Source organism: Phoca vitulina, unplaced genomic scaffold (genome assembly GCF_004348235.1).
Source record: "Phoca vitulina isolate PV1807 unplaced genomic scaffold, GSC_HSeal_1.0 scaffold56, whole genome shotgun sequence".
Taxonomy (NCBI): domain Eukaryota; kingdom Metazoa; phylum Chordata; class Mammalia; order Carnivora; family Phocidae; genus Phoca; species Phoca vitulina.
This window is the reverse complement of record NW_022589759.1, coordinates 1,108,825-1,126,419: the sequence shown is the minus strand read 5'-3', so window position 1 is coordinate 1,126,419 and position 17,595 is coordinate 1,108,825. Positions and strand designations below refer to the sequence as shown.

Here is a 17,595-nt window from a genome sequence, read left to right as displayed (position 1 = left end):
GAGCTTTTCTCCATCCTCACGAGGGAGCCCTGTTCCGGCCCGGCTGCTTTGCACTCCCTGAAGGCCACCGGCTCTTGCGAGGGCTCCTTGTCTTGGGACCCCAGCGGCCTGCATGCAGCCTGTCAGCATCCAGTGTGGGGCATGCCGGGGGCCCTGGGGGCTTGGCAGTGGGCAGGCGCTCACAGCCTTCTTCACAGGGGACCCTGAGCCCCTCACAGGGGCCCACGGCTCTGGACTCGCCCTCAGAGGCTGGGACGTGCCAAGGCAAGGGAGCTGGATTTGTAGCTACGTGAGCTGCGCTAGGACCGCTGCCCTGTGCGTCTCTGTCCAGCTCAGGCTCACCGTCACCTATCCGAGGCTGTGTGGCCTTCTGCCGTCCTAGAGAGAAGGCGACCTCACTCCGGTCGGCTGTCTTCTTGGCAAAAACTACACATTGGGTTTCTCTCTGCTTTTGGTGACTCCCCCTCCCGGTTCCCTGAGCGCACCTCTCCCCTCCAGCTTCCTGTCCCCCTCGCCTCGGCAGCATGGTTCCTCAACGCCTCCCACAGCTTACGTGCTGCAATTTGTTGGGTTCATGAATTTGAACATTACAAGTTGTCGCTCACACGGCCCTAGACCAATGTGGTGGTGTCACACACCTTTGCTGCCCCTGAGTGTGTCCGACGACCACACCTGGATGGCTGTCAGGAACCTCGCAGGATGTGCGTGGCCCCACGGAAGCAGGTGGGCATTCTCCTGCGGCCGGGAGATGGCAGGTCGCCCCGGCCTCCCACTCTGCTCCCAGCTGCGTGACGTTTCGTGCTTCCTGATGAGCCAGGCGCTCGGAGATTGCTTAGCGTTGGTTCCCTGGCACTTAGGCTGGGCTTTAAAACAGTCACTGATCTTCTGTTAGGGCAAAAGGCACTCGCCTGGAGATGTAATAAATCTTAGTTCACTGTGCTGACCTCTCATCTGTCCTGGGCACAGCTGAACTGCCTGCCTCCGAGAAAGTCATTGTGCCCGGGGCATTTTTAAGCTACTGAATGATCCAGAAGTTGCCCAACTGATAAAGACAAAAAGGCAGATAATAGCATTCTCCTATGTATTGAGATCTAAGCCTGGACCTCTGGTGGCGATGGGAGTTGGAGAGAGACAGGTGGACACAGATGGCGGCTCTGAGGTCGAAGGACTTGCTGCTGAGCCTCTTGGAGCACGACCTGCCCCAGTGGGAGCTTTTGGTTCCTCACAGGGGAGGCTGCGGGGGCAGGAGCCGTGAGGAGCCTCAGGCAACGTCAGGGGCCTTGCAGCGGTTAGAACATCTGTGTGAATGCCGCTTGCCGAGCACTTGAAACAGTAGACTTTTTTTCTTTCTGTTCACCCAGAAATTAAAGTGGAAATGGGTGGGAGCGTGCGTGTCCCCTCTGCTGGCAATCACATTTCTCTCGGGTTTACATGTTCCTCATTAAGTTCAAGGATGTTTTCACAACTGGAGGGTGGAAGTGATGGGTCTGTCGCCACATGCCCGCTCACTAGGGAAAGCCTGTCTGTTCTGCCCCCCCACCCCCCGCCCCGGGGAGGACTGTCCACGGCAGTGACCGGCCCCTGGAATTATCAGGGTTCCGGGGCGCTGCTGCGTGCCTCACTGAGGGGGCATGCATTGGCCTGTGTCACAGGCTTCCGTGAGGGCCTGTGGGGACACCAAGCTGAGAACCATGAACAGGAGATCTAAATTCTCACACATCTTAACTTGTGTATGCGTCCCTAAGAGAGGGGCAGACAGCCTGGCGGAGGCTGGAGGGGTTGTAGCCCGCTGGGGTGGGTCATAACTCATGAAAGTCCGAGACCGGGAAGAAGTGGGATTCCCATGCAAGGTGGGCGTTCCAGAGGGAGGGATGCCTTGGCAGTGCTCGGAGTCTTCACTGGCAGGTGTACCCCCCCACACACACACTGGCAGGCGTCGTGCTGGGCAGGAAGGGGTGCAGCCAGCAGGGTACATTTGGGGGCCCACCCAGAAGTCCAGGCAAGGGGTGTGACAGCCCCCAGCCGCAAGGACCCCCATGGGTGGTTTCTGCCCAGGGTTAGGGGAGGTGATCACAGCGCAGGCTTCCATCGAAGGCCCCACAGAGGCTTCCAGAATATAGTCGCAGCAAAACTCTCCCGTGAGGAGCACCTGGGCGGCTCAGATGGTTAAGCGTCTGCCTTCGGCTCGGGTCGTGGTCCCGGGGTCCTGGGATCGAGCCCCGCATCGGGCTCCCTGCTCCACAGGGGGCCTGCTTCTCCCTCTCCCTCTGCTTCTCCCCTTGCTCATATTCTCTCTCTCTCTCTCTATCTCTGTATCTCGAATGAATAAATAAAAAAAAAAACTTAAAAAAAAAATAAATAAATAAAAAACTCTCCCGTGAAAGGTGCTGTGACGTGAGTGTGAACCAAGTGTAGTCACTTCTAATTCCCTTTTCCTGGATCTTTATTAGATGCCAGCCTTTTTGATTTTAGAAGAACACCTTTATGTTTTCATTCTTGTTTCACCTTTGACCTCAAACTTGGCAGCCACTCCGCTCGGAGTTTCCAAGCACCTTACGTCGCTGGCACCTCACGCCTCCGTCCGCTGATGTGACATGCGAGGCGTGTCATGCATCGTCCGGGCCCCTCTGTTGTGTTTGGTTCTGCCGTTTGTGTTTGGCAGGCCTTGCACTGACCTTTGCTCCCAGAGTCTCTCCCGAGGCCTTGAACAGGGGTCGGAGCCTGGGTGATAGGGGTGTGCTCCTGCGCTGGAGAGGCCCCTTCCTCCACGGGCGGGGCCTGTTCCCGTCCCTGGTCAGAGGGTTTCATGCGAATGCGGCCCGACGCCACAGCTCCAGACGGCGGCCCTCCCTTGCCAGCAGCCTTGCCTTCCCCTGCATCTCCAGGCTGTTCAGCCACTAACCTGCCCGCAGCGGGGTGGGGGGGTGGGGCTCCGTGTCGTTTTGGTGCATTGTTTGTCAGTTTGTCGGCCTGCAGGGCCTGGCGTCTCCCCGAAAGCAGGGGTAGAGCCATGGGCCGGGGGCACCCGCGTGACGCCAGCCCCCCCGCCTCCAGGTCCTAGGCTCCGGGGCAGGGGTGCGGCCTCCCAGGGTTTCAGAGCACAGCCGCGCCGGCCCTGCTCCCTTACGGACTGGGTTGTGTTCAACTTACTGACCCGCGCAGAGCGACTTCTCTCCTGTCCCTGCTGGTGTGGGGCTGAGAGGCAGCTGAGGGTTGGCATCAGCGGCCATACAAGCCGCCTGGCACCGCGGCAGCGCCGGTCGGAGCCCCGGAGCTGCTTCCTTCTTCAGACCAAGTCAAGTATGTAAAATTCCTGCGCGTGTGTGCTAGTGAACATAGCAGAAGATCTCTGCAGAAGGAGAAACATTTTTTAAATGACATTTGGGGTTTTCTGTAATAGATATAAAACGTGATGGTGTAGGAAAGTTTGGAAAACTTTGTAAAGAACGAAAAAAATAGTGAAGAAGGACAGACCATGTGAACGTGCGGCTGCCATCACCCCTGGCCCCCCGTGCCCACCTGCTTGGGAGTCCAGGGGCACGCCTCATCCTGCTGTCGCCCACCCTCCCCAGTGTCCCGGGCACATTTCCCAGTGGGGTTTCCCGTGAGCTCTTTATTGGGTGTCCATTCAGTCATTTTCTCCAGTTTTGTGTCCAAGTCTAAAACTGTTTCTCCCTGGTTTGGGTCCCCAAATATGTGGCCCAGCTCAGCTCATTTGAGTCTGGTGGTCTGCAGAAGGGACCCCTCACTCAGTGTGCTCCCTAAACCACTTCATTATTGTACCAGCTGCATGGTTTCCTGTATCCAGGTCCCATGTACGCTATTTATATTTTTTGATATTTTTACTTTTTGAGCTTAAATACATTTTAAGAGGAAACTACCTCATTTCCATAAAAAAAGCCAGATCATTTGTCCTAGTGAGTCACTGTAGAAATTAAGTCAAAAATGAAAATCGCTATCTATATACAAATTAAAATCAGGACCCTCATTTGCCATAATTCGGGGGATCCCTTGTTTCACGGGGTCACTCCCAGGCCTGGTACCGGCCCTTGAGAGGGAAGGTGGCACTGGCTGGTGGCTCGGTGTGCGTGGGCTGGCGGCCCCTCTGGGCCCCATGCCGGCAGTGGTGAAAGGGCAACTCACCGTGAAGCCCATAGTGTCACCCCCAGAGTGCGTGAAGGAGTCTCCCTGGGGGGGAAACGTTGACTTTCAAAGATGGAAGCAGCCTGCTTTGGCCACCTCTCTGCAGCCTCCGCGGATTTCTTTTCCGTGCTGTGATGGGGACAGCGCTGTCCTTTGTCCCCCTACCTGCACCCGGAGCTCCCAGTACAGTTAACGGTGACATGAGGAGTCTGTCCCTTGCTTTCCATTTGCTCTGCTGCCTTGTCAGAGGGGCTCCAGACTGGCAGAAGTGGGCCATTCTGATGACTAACGAAAACCTGGTGAAGAATCCCACACCAGCGTTTTTAGGAGGAGAATAACGCAGGCCGTAGAAAGGTGACGGCAGCTCCGGGCTGGCCTGGGACCGGCTGGAATTGACGAGTTTCACTTCCTTCCGGGATTACTTTTCCAGGAGGACACGCTTATGAGCTTATGTGGCAATCACTCTTGGGGTTTAGAGCTGGCATAACAGGGATTTTATGCTTCAATTTAATGTGTCCTTTGGGCATTTTTAAAATGTTTTATTTAAATTCAGTTAGTCACCATATAGTACATCATTAGTTTCAGATGTAGTGTTCAGTAATTTATCAGCTGCGTATAACACCCAGTGCTCATTCCGTCACATGCCCTCCTTAATGCCCATCACCCAGTTACCCCATCCCCCACCCACCTCCCCTCCAGCAACCCTCAGTTTGTTGCTATAGTTAAGAGTGTCTTTTTTTTTTTAAGATTTTATTTATTTATTTGACAGAGAGAGAGATCACGAGCAGGGGGAGCAGCAGAGGGAGAGGGAGAAGCAGGCTCCCCACTGAGCAGGGAGCCCCACGCGTGGGGCTTGATCCCGGGACCCAGGAATCATGACCTGAGCCGAAGGCAGACGATTCACCCACTGAGCCACCCAGGCGCCCCGCTCAGGGCATTTTTAAATGTTGGTTATTGCTTCTGGTGTGGGATTTTTGGCAAGTAACAAGCTGGAACTCGCTGGTTGTTCAGCAAATGTCAACAGGTGACGGTTTTTGTATATTATGATGGAATATAAGTAGATGGTGGCCAAGGTGAAGCCCAGTGTCAACCGAGACGCTCAGGTGCTGGTGGTGGAGAGTCCACAGCAGGGAAGGCAGGGCCTCTTAGGAAGAAAGCTCCTGTCCTTTGCTGGCCCGTATGAAAGCGGACATGGGTAAACGGCAGGGTGCCGTTATCAGCTCCACGCCGTTCCCACCGGAAGCCTGGTGGAGGTGGTGCGGGCTCTGCCGCTGCTGCTGATGCCCCCCGCAGGCCAGCGCACGCCGGGCGCCGCAGGGGTGGCCCGTTGGGACAACCCCCCCCCCCCCCCCGTGCTGTGCCCCACCTCGCGCTCTCCTGGCTGCGCATGCGCTGCAGCCACAGATCCCAGGCACACCGACGAGTGCGGCTTTACAAAAAGAAAGGAAGGAAACTCCAGATGACCCAGAAGAAAAACGCAAGCATATACGGCTCAGAGTGAAGGACTGCGCGGCGGACGCCGCCGCCAAACGCAGTCAAAAGCAGCTAGCCGGGGGCAGACGCAGGGCAGGGAAGGGTTCCTCCGTACATAAAGAGCTTCCTAGAAAAGTGGCCACAAGGGGGTTGCGCCACAGCCCGGGGCGGCCCTCCAGCCACAGCTGCCCCCGGAGGCGCCAGGAGCCCGTTCCGTGTGTGCCGTTGCCGCGGTTGGGGCTTGATCTGGTGGCTTCCCTGGTGACACAGGACCCCAGGATTGTCGATAGGCGAAATGGGTACCCTCCGGCTGCCAGTGGAGCGCAGATTGCTTTCATTTTGGGGAGAGTGCTTGACAGCTTACGAGAACCTCTATAAAGTGTTCATTTCCTTTGACCCACTGATTCCATCTCTTAGGATTTTAGGTCTAGAAAACCTCGTAGTCGGTTAAGCGGCTGCCTTCTGCTCAGGTAATGATCCCAGGGTTCTGGGATCGAGCCCCGCGTTGGGCTCCCTGCTCGGTGGAGAGTCTGCTTCTCCCTCTCCCTCTGCCTGCCTCTCTGCCTACTTGTGCTCTCTCTCTATCTCTCTTGTCAAATAAATAAAAATCTTTAAAAAAAATTAAAAAGATGTATATATAGTAATTTTAGTGTTGTGGTTTCTTTTAAAGTTAGAAACAGCTAATAGTGTAGAAATGTTGAGATCGGGTAGCACTGGGGGTGGATTTTCACACGGTCCAGGAAGAGCACACCTGCAGGGGCGGATGCCACAGGGGAGATGCGGCCACCAGGCAGGTCGCAGCTGTGACTGCAGTGGGTGTTGAGTGCACGCTTGAGTGTTCATCGCGGCAAATAGAATCCAGGTGGAAAGGAAATGCAGCGGTGCTAAATGTTGGCTATCTCGGGAGAACAAGATAATGGGATTTCTATTTACTTCCTTGTTTTACCTTTCTGTGTTTTCCAAAACTTTTCAATGAACTTTGTAACTGATTAAAAATGTATGTATCATGGGACCAGCAGCTACGTCTGTGTTAAATTACTGCTAGTTGTCTGGGATCCTACACTTTGGCTCCTTTTTAAGTGAGGATATTTGGGTTTGTAAGGTGTATCTGCGGGCACAGGGCACCCTGCTGCCACTGTGTCTCCACCCTGAGCTCCCGGACAGGGTGAACGGGCTCCCCCATTGAGCACTCAGCTGCCTGGCTGCCTCCTACCCTGTTAAGGAGGGCTCCTGGGTTCTCCTGCCAGTGGTCTGCTCATCACCGTAGAGCGCGGCTTTCACGCCTCAGCTGTAGCCGCGATTCACTCCTAGGTGATCGTTCTCTCCACCTGCAGTTACACTGGTGCAGCCCCGCAGGGACTTGAGGGACAGGGCTCTTCAGTCCTGGCAGAGTCCCTCCCACTGGCACGCTAGCCCTCAGTCCTGACGCTTGCGTTAGTGGCTGTCCCACGGAGCGCCTCTGACTTCTCTGGGCCACCGTCTCCTCTCTCTGGGGCTTTGACCACAGTACTCTGCATAAATCAAACCAGTCTCTTCAAACCTAAGTCAGAGAACAAAGGAACTGTTGAAGGCTCGGGTTTCATGATTCACGAAATTTCTAATGCACGTGAAAACAAAAGTACTTTTTTTTTTCAAATTTTTATTTAAATTCTAGTTAGTTAACACACAATGCGATATTGGTTTCAGGAGTAGAATTTAACGATCTGTCACTTCCATACAACACCCAGTGCTACTTACCTCACGTGCCCTCCCCAATGTCCATCACTCAGCCACCCCATCCCCCCACCCCCCTCCCCTCCAGCAACCCTCAGTTTGTTTCCTAGAGTTAGGAGTCTCTTATGGTATGCTTCATTCTCTTTTTCTCCCCCTTACCTTACGTTCATATGTTTTTTTCTTAAATTCCACATGTGAGTGAAATCATATGATAATTGTCTTTCTCTGACTTAGTTCACTTGGCATAACACCCTCTGGTTCCGTCCACGTCGTTGCAAATGGCAAGATTTCATCTTTTCTGATGGCTGAGTACAATTCCATTGTATATATATACACCACATCTTTATCCATTCATCTGTTGATGGACATCTGGGCTCTTTCCATACTTTGGCTATTGTTGATAATGCTGCTATAAACATTGGGGTGCATGTGTCCCCTCGAATCTGTATTTTTCTATCCTTTGGGGTAAATAACCAGTAGTACAATTGTTGGGTCGTAGGGTAGCTCTAGTTTTAACTTTTTGAGGAACCTCCATACTGTTTTCCAGAGTGGCTGCACCAGCTTGCATTCCCACCAACAGTGTAGGAGGGTTCCCCTTTCTCCGCATCCTCGCCAACACCTGTTGTTTCCTGACTTGTTGATTTTAGCCATTCTGACAGGTGTGAAGTGATATCTCACTGTGGTTTTTTTTTTTTTTTTTTTTGCTTTTTAAGATTTTGTTTATTTGACAGAGAGAGACACAGTGAGAGAGGGAACACAAGCAGGGGGAGTGGGAGAGGGAGAAGCAGGCTTCCTGCCGAGCAGGGAGCCCGATGCGGGGCTCGATCCCAGGACCCTGGGACCATGACCCGAGCCGAAGGCAGACGCTTAACGACTGAGCCACCCAGGTGCCCTCAATGTGGTTTTGATTTGAATTTTTGTGAGGGCTAATGATGTTGAACATTTTTTCATGTGTCTGTTGGCCATTTGGATGTTTTCTTTGGAGAAATGACTGCTCATGTCTTCTGCCCATTTTTTGACTAAATTATTTGTTCTTTGGGTATTGAGTTTGAGAAGTTCTTTACAGATTTTGGATACTAGCCCTTTATCTGTAACGTTATTTGTAAATATCTGCTCCATTCTGTTGGTTATCTTTTGGTTTTGTGGACTGTTTCCTTTGCTGTGCAAAAGCTTTTTATCTTGATGAAGTCCCAATAGTTCATTTTTGCCTTTGTTTCCCTTGCCTTTGGTGATGTGTCTTGCAAGAAGTTGCTGCGGCTGAGGTCGAAGAGGTTGCTGCCTGTGTTCTCTAGGATTTTGATGGATTCCTGTCTCACATTTAGGTCTTTCATCCATTTTGAGTCTATTTTTGTGTGTTGGTGTAAGAAAATGGTCCAGTTTCTTTCTTCTGCATGTGGCTGCCCAATTTTCCCAACACCATTTGTTGAAGAGACTGTCTTTTTTCCATCGGATGTTCTTTCCTGCTTTGTCGAAGATTAGTTGACCATAAGTTGAGGGCAACAAGTACTTTATTGCCCTTGAACTAAGTATTTGTTTTGTGCCCACTGCGTTCCGGCTCTAGAGAGGACATGTCGGACAAGGCCACCCTTGTCCTTCCCAGAGTTTGCAGTATGGTGGGGGATTCTGTAAGTCATTACACCCAAAAAAGTAAGTACTGGTGTGGTTAGTTACCGTGAAGGAGAAAGACCTGTTCCTCCAGGAAGGACATGAATGCGTGGAGACCGTCTGTGGAGTGAGCCCTGCTGCCGAGGGAGGACTTGCTGCCCCGGTAGGCGACCCGGTCCTTGTCAGGCTTCCCCTGAAGCAGGCGCTCATGCCGCCATCCTGCCTCTCGTTTGCCTTCATCGGACGGCACTGCTGTCGGAGAGGACGGTCCCAGAGTGGCTAACGCCTCTGTGATTTTAGCCGTCAAGCTGAGCCACCAAAGAAGGAGGCTGCTGCTGCAGGGCCGCAGGTGAAGCGAGCAGACGAGTGGAAGGACCCTTGGCGCCGGTCCAAGTCTCCCAAGAAGAAACTCGGGGTGTCTGTCTCCCCTAGCCGGGCACGAAGGCGTCGGAAAACATCAGCCTCATCGGCCTCTGCCTCCAATTCCTCCAGGTAAGGAGGCTGGCCGGTCACAAAGACTGGTTCATAAACGCCACCGGAGGGCTGCGCCGTCCTGGCCTGAGGACAGTCAGGGGGACTAAAGAGGCATCTGTTTGTCCAGCAGAGAATTATTGAGTAACTGGGGTGCTAGAGCGTCAGCGGCAGGCAGAACTGATGTTTAGAACCTCAGTAAGGCCTCACACCCCCAAAATAAACAGTTGACCTCAGCCAGGATGCTGGCAACCCAAAATGGAGCACAGACCCGGCGAGGGGGCCAGCAAGGGGAGAGAGCTCGCCCAGTCCCTCTGGGAGAGACCCCACGAGGCAGAAGGCCAGAAGGACGGCATAAGCCCCGTCAGGGAGTCAGCCCCTCTCTTCCTCCTGTGCATTTGGGCTTCGTGTGTACGCTAGGTCTGAACAAACAGGGATGAGGTGGGTGGTGGGAGGGAGGCTGGCGGGAGGCCGCCGTGCTAGACAAGGACTGGGGAGGTTAGCGTCAACCCAGGGCTTCCATTACCTACACAGACGGGCAGAGAGAGAAATGCAGGTGTGCTGTCCGGCCAGGGCCTGGGAGCTGTCCGCCGGCAGTGGGGCGCACACCCGTACCCACGTCTTGCTTTCTGAACCCGAGTCCCGCCAGGAGGGCGCTGGACTGCAGCGTGCCCGCAGGGGTGTCCCAAGGGCAGGTGGGAGTGGGAGGTGGGCGGGTGTGCACAGACGGGGACGGGGGGACGTGTGGCCATGTCATCTGGGTCTGTGCCTGAGGGTAGCAGGTCGGCAGCAGCGGCCAGGCTGCCGGAGGAGGACCGGCCCCTCTCCCACCTTGTGCTTGGACTATCTAGGTCATCGTCTCGGTCGTCCTCGTACTCCGGCTCCGGGTCCTCCCGCTCCCGCTCCCGCTCCTCCTCCTACAGCTCCTACTCCAGCCGGTCCTCCAGACACAGCTCGTTCTCAGGCAGCCGGTCCAGGTGAGTGTGGGCGCGGCCGGGTGCGGCCCGGGTCAGCCCGGGCACCTGCACCGTGTCTGGTCGGCCTGGACGGCGTCCTTCCAGGCACGCAGCTGCTCTCAGAACAGCCCCCGCTGTGTGTCGAGGCAGCTGCGTCGCCAGGCAACAAATTGCAGGTGCCGAGGGCTCAGTGCACAGAGCACGTGTCCGGAGGTGGCTCAGAAGCAGCGGCGACGCGACCTGTGTCGTGGGTGTGCTGAAATCAGAAGGCCACTGTTGCCACGTCCTGCACTGTCCGCTGGGCCACTAGCCACATGTGGTGATGCACAGTGTCCTTCAGTTAGAATTTTAAAGTGTGCGTGGGCCCTGTTTGGAGTGCTCAGATAGAGGACATTTGCATCTTCACAGAAAGTTCTGTTGGACGTTTCTAGAAAGATCAAACAATACGTGTATTTTTCCCACTGAAAATAGACAAACTCTGGGGTTTTAGAGAATTCTTCGTTGTCATTTGTGTAGGAACCGAGTCGTTGATTAATACAACTAACAGGACTGTTCAGGTTCTGCGTCCGCTGCTTCTGACTTTCCAGCCAGCTCAGGTGGCATGCACCGCACCTGCACCCACATGCCCTGCCTGCAGGGGACACCCATGTGGGCACATCCCCTTCATCCCATTCAGGGTTTAGTTAGGAGAGGTCCAAGGCCAGAGGAAGGTGGAGGTGGAGGACTGCCCGTGTGGGGGCCTCCAGGCCGTACCCCCCAGCTCCATTGTCTCCATACACACAGAGAGGGTGCTGTAGCTCCCCGGGAAGGCCATGATGGGGACTGGACCAGAGACCTCATCGTCGCAGTCGGTGACCAGGACCTCGCGCACACCAGGCGGGGGCACAGGGCTGCGCCGTCTGGCTCTAGCCCCTTGGCAGTTAGCGGGGGTGTCCCTGCCCATCTCCCCTGGTGGGCAGCCCCAGCCAGGCGAAGTGAGCGTCAGGATGGAAGAGCCGGGCATTTCCTCCGTGCCCCTCTGTCTCTAAAACCTCAGTGTGTGTGACTGCAGGCGCCCCGCCTTGTTTACCTGGTGTGGGGAGTTGTCCACGACAGCTTCTAAGTCGGGAGAAAACGACCGCCCGGGAGCCTTTCGGAGGCTTGCCTCCTGCGCCATGTGGTGCTGGATCCTGGGACAGTGGAGTCGTCACCTTGGCTAGGCCGGCCTCCAGAACTACCTGGCCAGCTCCCCGCACCCCCCCGTTCTGGGGCTCTCTGTCCATGCTGCTGACACCTGAAACTGGAGCCCGTCACTGTTTGCTTCAGCGGGGACACTCCCCGGGCTTGGCCAGTCCCTACCTCATGCTGCTCGCGGCCACCCTGCCCACCCCGCACCTTCCAGCCCCCTAGGCCTCAGTGCCCAGCTCTCTCGCTTGGCCCTCTGTCCTGTGTCACCGTGTCCTTGCTGGACTTCTAAGCAACGCAGAGCATATGCCCTTCCCAGCCTGACCACACGGCCCCCAGGCTTTCTGCAGGACCCATCAGCCTGGCTACTCCTTTCCCCTCTAGTGTGTTTTCGGAAAGGACCAAGAACTATCTGAAGCCCATTCTAAATCTGAGGCAGCTAAGTAGAGACGTGCAGCGACGTTTTCTGTGTCCGGGCAACGTCCCTAGCTTGCTCAAGTGCAGACCGGGGCACCGTGGCGCGCCCTCCTCATGCCTGTGTTTTCTCCTTAGGTCCCGGTCCTTTTCCTCGTCCCCCTCCCCGTCTCCAACGCCTTCCCCACACAGACCTTCTGTTAGAACCAAGGGGGAGCCGGCTCTGCCTCCTGGGAAAGCAGGGTAAGTGCCCCACGGGGCAGGTTCTCCTGCTCTCTCTCTCTCTCTCTCCTGTTGCATCTGTGAAGAAGTCCCAGTGAGAACCCTTGGCAGGTGGGCAAAGGTATTGGGGGATCAGGCTCGGGGACCACAGGGCACAGACTTAGCCTCTCGCTTCTTGACATGTGGACTTCGAGGCCACATGCACGTCAGCGTGCCTGCACCCCTGCATGGACCATGGTGATGGCCGTGCTCCTTGGGGTTAGACCACTTCCCCTGCCAGGAGCAGGCCCCGCTGTTCTCTTCCAGGGGGCAGGAGGGAGGTGGTTCCCATCGTGCTTCCTGGGCTGTGTCCAGGGCATGCAGAGAATGGGGGCCCCACCAGACTGGCCTCGTTCACATTTGCTGTTCCTAGAGTGGCTCCCATTGATCCTCGTCAACAGTTGTGACTAACGTGACAAGTTAGAAACATCTGGAACTTACCAGACAGATGTCACACCCCTGCGTGCGGTGTCTCAGGTTGCAGCCATGCCCACGCTCCCCCAGAATGGAAGTGGGCTCCCTTCCTGAGCAGTGCGGCGCACGGGAAGGCAGCCGGTGGGTGGAGTTGGCCCTGTGGCTTGCAGGGCGAGGCCGGGGCACGTGTGGGCGGACGGGCCTGCGTGCCCGTGTGGCGCCAGCGCCACCCTCCTTTGTCACTTGTCCTCACGCGTGTGGCTCACTCAGCGGCCGATAGCCTGGCACTCGCCGGGTGGCCGGCGCTGAAACGCTCCATGCTGCATATTTGCATCCTGATCCAAGCCTTCCAGCAGCCCTCGGGAGTTTGCAGGCACCCGGAGTCTCCCCCTCCTGGAAAGTGAGCAGTGTGGAGGCGTAATTTATGCCTGGCACCCCAGCCAGCTAAGTTGTGCCATTTGACGGGCTTAGCGAACGTGTGAGGCCACCCCAATCCAGACACCCCAGCCACGTGGCAGGCAGGTCGTGCGGGCGTTTTCGTCTGCACGGATCTTAACTCGCCCCTGACGCTGTGCTGAGCAGCTTGCTTTTGCCCAAGACTTTGTTTCCTGCTGATTCCACCTGAACCATGAGTGTTCGGTGCTACCAGAATGTTCGGCAGGGTATTCTCCCGACACTGACAGCACAGAAAATTTGGGGCCGTTCTCTGTGCTGCAGCGTGGGTCCCACATGTGAGTGGTGCTGGTGCCCTCAGAGGTTGGCCCGTGAGCGGGGGTGGGGGGGGCACGTTCCTGAGGAAGCACAGCGCCAGCTCTGTGGTTCTTGGGGGCTCTTCAGATGGACCCGTCCTCCGCCTGTGCGGCCGGTGTGACCCTCCCCCCGTCTCCTGTCACAGAGAGAAGTCCGTGAAGAAGCCAGTCCCACCTCCAGCCCCACCACAGGCCCCCAAAACCACTGCTCCAGCCCCCGAGCCCGCCAAGCCAGGAGACCCTCGGGAAGCCCGGAGGAGGGAGCGGCAAGCTAGGACCCCCCCCCAGGAGGTGAGCGAACGGGCTTCAAGCTGGGGGGGGGGGGCTTCTGGGGGAAGCAGCTGAGGCTGGGGGCCTGTTCGGTCCCCGTCCTGTCACATCACGTCCTCGAGCCTCGGTTTCCCCCGACCACGATGGGAGGCGCGAGCACCTAAGGACGGAAGGTGTGGTTGTGCGGGCGGCAGGCGCCCGTCGACACCGAGGTCTCCCCTAGAAGGGGGCGGTGCTGCCGTGGGACGCTGAGGACACGGCCTCTCGCCCCGAGGGGAGACCGCGCGCCCCGCGAGCCGCCCGGTGACACGGGCCTTGTCTGTGTTGCAGGCGGACCATCAGCGGCAGCGGCAGCGGCAGCAGCTACAGCGGCTCCAGCTCCAGATCCAGGTCATTGTCGGCGCCCCCCCGGCCCCCCGCCCCCCGCCCGCCGTGCTCGGGGCGCCCAGCGGCGGCCGGTCCGGTAGGGACGAGTGCCGCCGTCACGCTGCTGGAAGAGGAGACGCTGTCGGATCAGGCCTTAGATCCCGGAGCGGACGCCCTCGTGCGTTTCTAGGCAGCCCAGGTCTTCCTCAAAGAGGTTTAAGGACCCAGCCTTTAAACGGAGCCGGGCCCTTCCTTTCTGCCCGGGTCCTTGCGGAGTTCTCGGAGAGTGACCGGACTCGGACTCGGTGGCACGTCGTCCTCACGGCGCGGGCTGTGGGAGCAGCCCCCGCGAGCCGGCCGCCGTCCCCGTGCTTCCCAGAGCCGCGTGCGGGGCCAGGGCGCCTCTGCTCTGGGCTCTGGCGTGGCCGCGGGGCAGAGCCCTGCCCTTTCTCAGGCCTCACAGCCTGGGCCCTCAGCTCTGTCATCACCAGCCTCGCTCACAGCTAGTCACTCGTCGTATGTCCCTGCCCAGCAGACAGGCTGGCTGCTCATTCGTGCGAGGGCCCTCGACTCCGTGACTGGGGTGTCCCTTCACTGTGGGGCCCCTTTAAACCGCCCACCTTATCCTCTGAAGTTTCCGGTTAGGTGGTATACATTCCTCGAAACTGGAGGCTGGGGAAGGTGCGCGTGGACACCCACGGCTGGCCCCCCTGTGCCTCTGGCCCCCGGCCATCTCGCCGTCGGGGCCACGTGGGTGCAGACGTGCTTGTGTGTGTCCAGGTCCCTGAGCGTGAGCAGCGTCTCCTCGGTGTCCAGCGCCACGTCGAGTAGTAGCTCGGTGCACAGCGTGGACTCGGACGACATGTACGCAGACCTGGCCAGCCCCGTGTCCTCAGCAAGTTCGCGGTCCCCCACCCCAGCCCAGACCAAGAAGGAGAAAGGTACAGGGGGCTCCTCGTGTCCTGGGCGTTGTGGCTGCAGAGGTGGGCAGGCCCCTCGTGGAAAGAGGGTGTGTGCACTGCTTCACTTGGTTACACAGGAAAGCGCAGGAACCTCCCAGCTCCGTCCCACGGACACGTGGCCTGGCTGCTAGCACGTCCCCCCTCCAGGCGGCCCCCAGGAGACCGCCGTGCCAGGATGGTGACTGTGACTTAGCGTTTGTTGTTGGCAGGAAAGTCTAAAAAAGAAGATGGGGTTAAAGAAGACAAGCGGAAAAGGGACTCGTCCGCACAGCTGCCCAAGTCCTCAAAGCCTTCTGCCGGCGGTAAACCCCAGCAGCCCACGGCCCCCCAGCAGGGGCCCCCTGGGCAGCCCCAGCAGGGCACGTTTGTCGCCCATAAGGAGATCAAGCTGACGCTCTTGAACAAGGTGAGCCCGTGGGCACTCCTGGTGGCAGTTGCGAGAGCCCAGCTCCCCGGGGGGCATCCTGGTTCCTGGGGCCAGTGAACGGTGGCTGGACATCAGCCCGCTTGTCCTGCTGCCCTGATGGGGGGAGGCGTGGGTGTCGGGTGGCGAAGCCCAATAGCGTGTCCTGGGAGAGGAGAGCGTCCCGGGGGTGGTGGGTGCTCTCCCCGGCCCTTCTCCGGGTAACTGGCCCTGTGTGAGCTGACGTCCCCGAGGCTCCCTAGGACTGGGAGGGCGAGATGCGGGGTCCCTTGGGGTCCTCTCCGGGGCTGGTGGCCCCCAGGGAACACAGTGTCTCTGCGGGCACCTTCGCTGCCGAGGATGAAGGCCCGAAACCCTGGGCTCTGCCTCCCTCGGGGCCCCGTGGGCAGCCACGGGGGGGGGTGCGTGGGGGCGGGTGGGGCAGTGAGCCTACCACCGCTGTGCCCTGCTTCCTGCGGGGGGCTAGTCCCGCCCGGTGGCCAGCCGTCCTCACTGTGCCCCCTCCGTTGTGCCAGGCGGCCGATAAAGGAAGCCGGAAGCGCTATGAACCCTCGGACAAAGACAGGCAAAGTCCTCCTCCGGCCAAGCGGGCTAACTTATCCCCAGACCGAGGTGAGCTTCCCACCCCCGCAGGGCCCAGCGGGGCAGAGGGGCCGGGACCCCGTGTGCTCTTCATTGTGGGCCCCACGGAACCAGCGCTTGTGTGGTTCCAGCCATCGATGTTAAGGTTTTAGAAGTTAAAACTTGGGAAAAAACGTCAACGTTTGCTAATGTTAAAATAACAGTAACAAAGTATTATATTTTAACACAAATAACATTTTTTATGAAAAGTAACTACATTTCCATGAACAAAAACTAGGAGTGTCATTGTTCTTTGAAAATGTCTCCGGTGTCTGGCTGACAGACGGTGGCTCGGTCCTCCGTGACGGCACAGGGCGCGCAGACTGGGGGCGGGCAGAGCGCAGGCGGGGGGCTCGGCGTTGCTGCGCAAGCAGTCCAGCCCCGGCTGTCCGCGGGCCGTCTGCCCGGCCGGCTCTGATGGCCGGTGCGCAGCCATCCTTCTCCCTAAGCAGGGGCAGGGGGGCGCCCCTCGCCGGTGCCGCTGAGCCCGGGGCCGAGAACCGGCCGGCGCCAGAGCCCGTGTGCTCCCCGGGCGCTGACTGCCCCCGCCCGCCGCCCTCACACAGGCCCCCGCGCTCACTGGACGGCGGGGCGGCGAGCACCCCTGGCCTCTTGATCTTACTTCTCTTTCCTACGCTTCCCTGCCTGTTCGTTCCCAGTCTGAAGGTGTGAGTGGTGAGGGTCTTTGTGTTGGATAAATGGGAGCTCGGTGGCCTGTCCTGACCTTGGTCTCCGTGGGCATCTGGGGCTTCACTTTCCGACAGGACCGGCACTGCCCTGTCCCTTCCTTTGACCCGCTCTGCCCTTTGCCTCTTCCTGTGAGAACATGCAGGTGGTACTGAGCTGCCACGTCTCTGGCGTGGGGTCGTCGGTGTCCGGCAAGGCCGCCCCAAGCCTGTCCATGCACACCAGCCCACTCTGGGCTGGGGCCGGGGTCTTACCTCGTCCCGTGTCATCCAGGTTCTCGGGACCGGAAGTCAGGCGGGAGACTCGGCTCCCCGAAGCCAGAGCGGCAGAGAGGCCAGAATTCCAAGGTGCCCGTGGCCCCGCCGGACAGGTGAGCGCCCCACCCGTGCCCTGGGCACACCACATGGGCGCCGTGGCCTCAGGTGGGCTAGCCAGAGCGTTCCTGCCCCGCAGCAGGTCCTAGGACAAGGGCCCTGAGGCACGAGGCTGCCTGGTGCTCCCAGCTTCTGCCTTCCCCGTCGGCCCCGGAAGCAGGGCAGAGATTTCCTTCCCGCAGGAGGCCGGCTGTGAGGCCCTTCCCTGCCAGCCCGCCGCTCAGGGTCGTGGTCCAGACGGGTTCGGGACTCGGCCATCCGTGTAGCCCCCCACCCGCCCCGGCCCTCAGGGCTGCTCCTGGGTCAGCACCATGGGGTTTCTCCCCACCACAGGGGGAGGCCGCAGAGAAGCACCAGAAGCAGGAGGGACAGGTCAGCAGGGCACCAGCCGAGCCCTGGACGCTGTGCCCCCTTCACGCTGCACAACCGAGGGCGGGAGACGGGCACTGCCCACCGCAGCCCGGCCCACTGCCGCCGGGAGGCAGACCTCTGTCCGTGGCCGCCAGGGCCCCGCGTCCTTGCCCAGCG

The 17,595-nt window shown here is 58.3% G+C and overlaps 1 protein-coding gene across 1 annotated transcript in view; it reads left to right on the top strand.

The window, feature by feature from the left end:
- ZC3H18 (zinc finger CCCH-type containing 18) overlaps positions 1–17,595 on the top strand; it is a 60,155-nt gene that overhangs the window by 41,620 nt on the left and 940 nt on the right. The window contains exons 10-18 of the mRNA XM_032389838.1: positions 9,235–9,426; positions 10,257–10,382; positions 12,078–12,182; positions 13,510–13,649; positions 13,960–14,023; positions 14,780–14,940; positions 15,171–15,367; positions 15,901–15,997; positions 16,967–17,063. Coding sequence (XP_032245729.1) covers positions 9,235–9,426; positions 10,257–10,382; positions 12,078–12,182; positions 13,510–13,649; positions 13,960–14,023; positions 14,780–14,940; positions 15,171–15,367; positions 15,901–15,997; positions 16,967–17,063 — 1,179 coding nt within the window. The remainder of the gene's footprint in view (positions 1–9,234; positions 9,427–10,256; positions 10,383–12,077; positions 12,183–13,509; positions 13,650–13,959; positions 14,024–14,779; positions 14,941–15,170; positions 15,368–15,900; positions 15,998–16,966; positions 17,064–17,595) is intronic.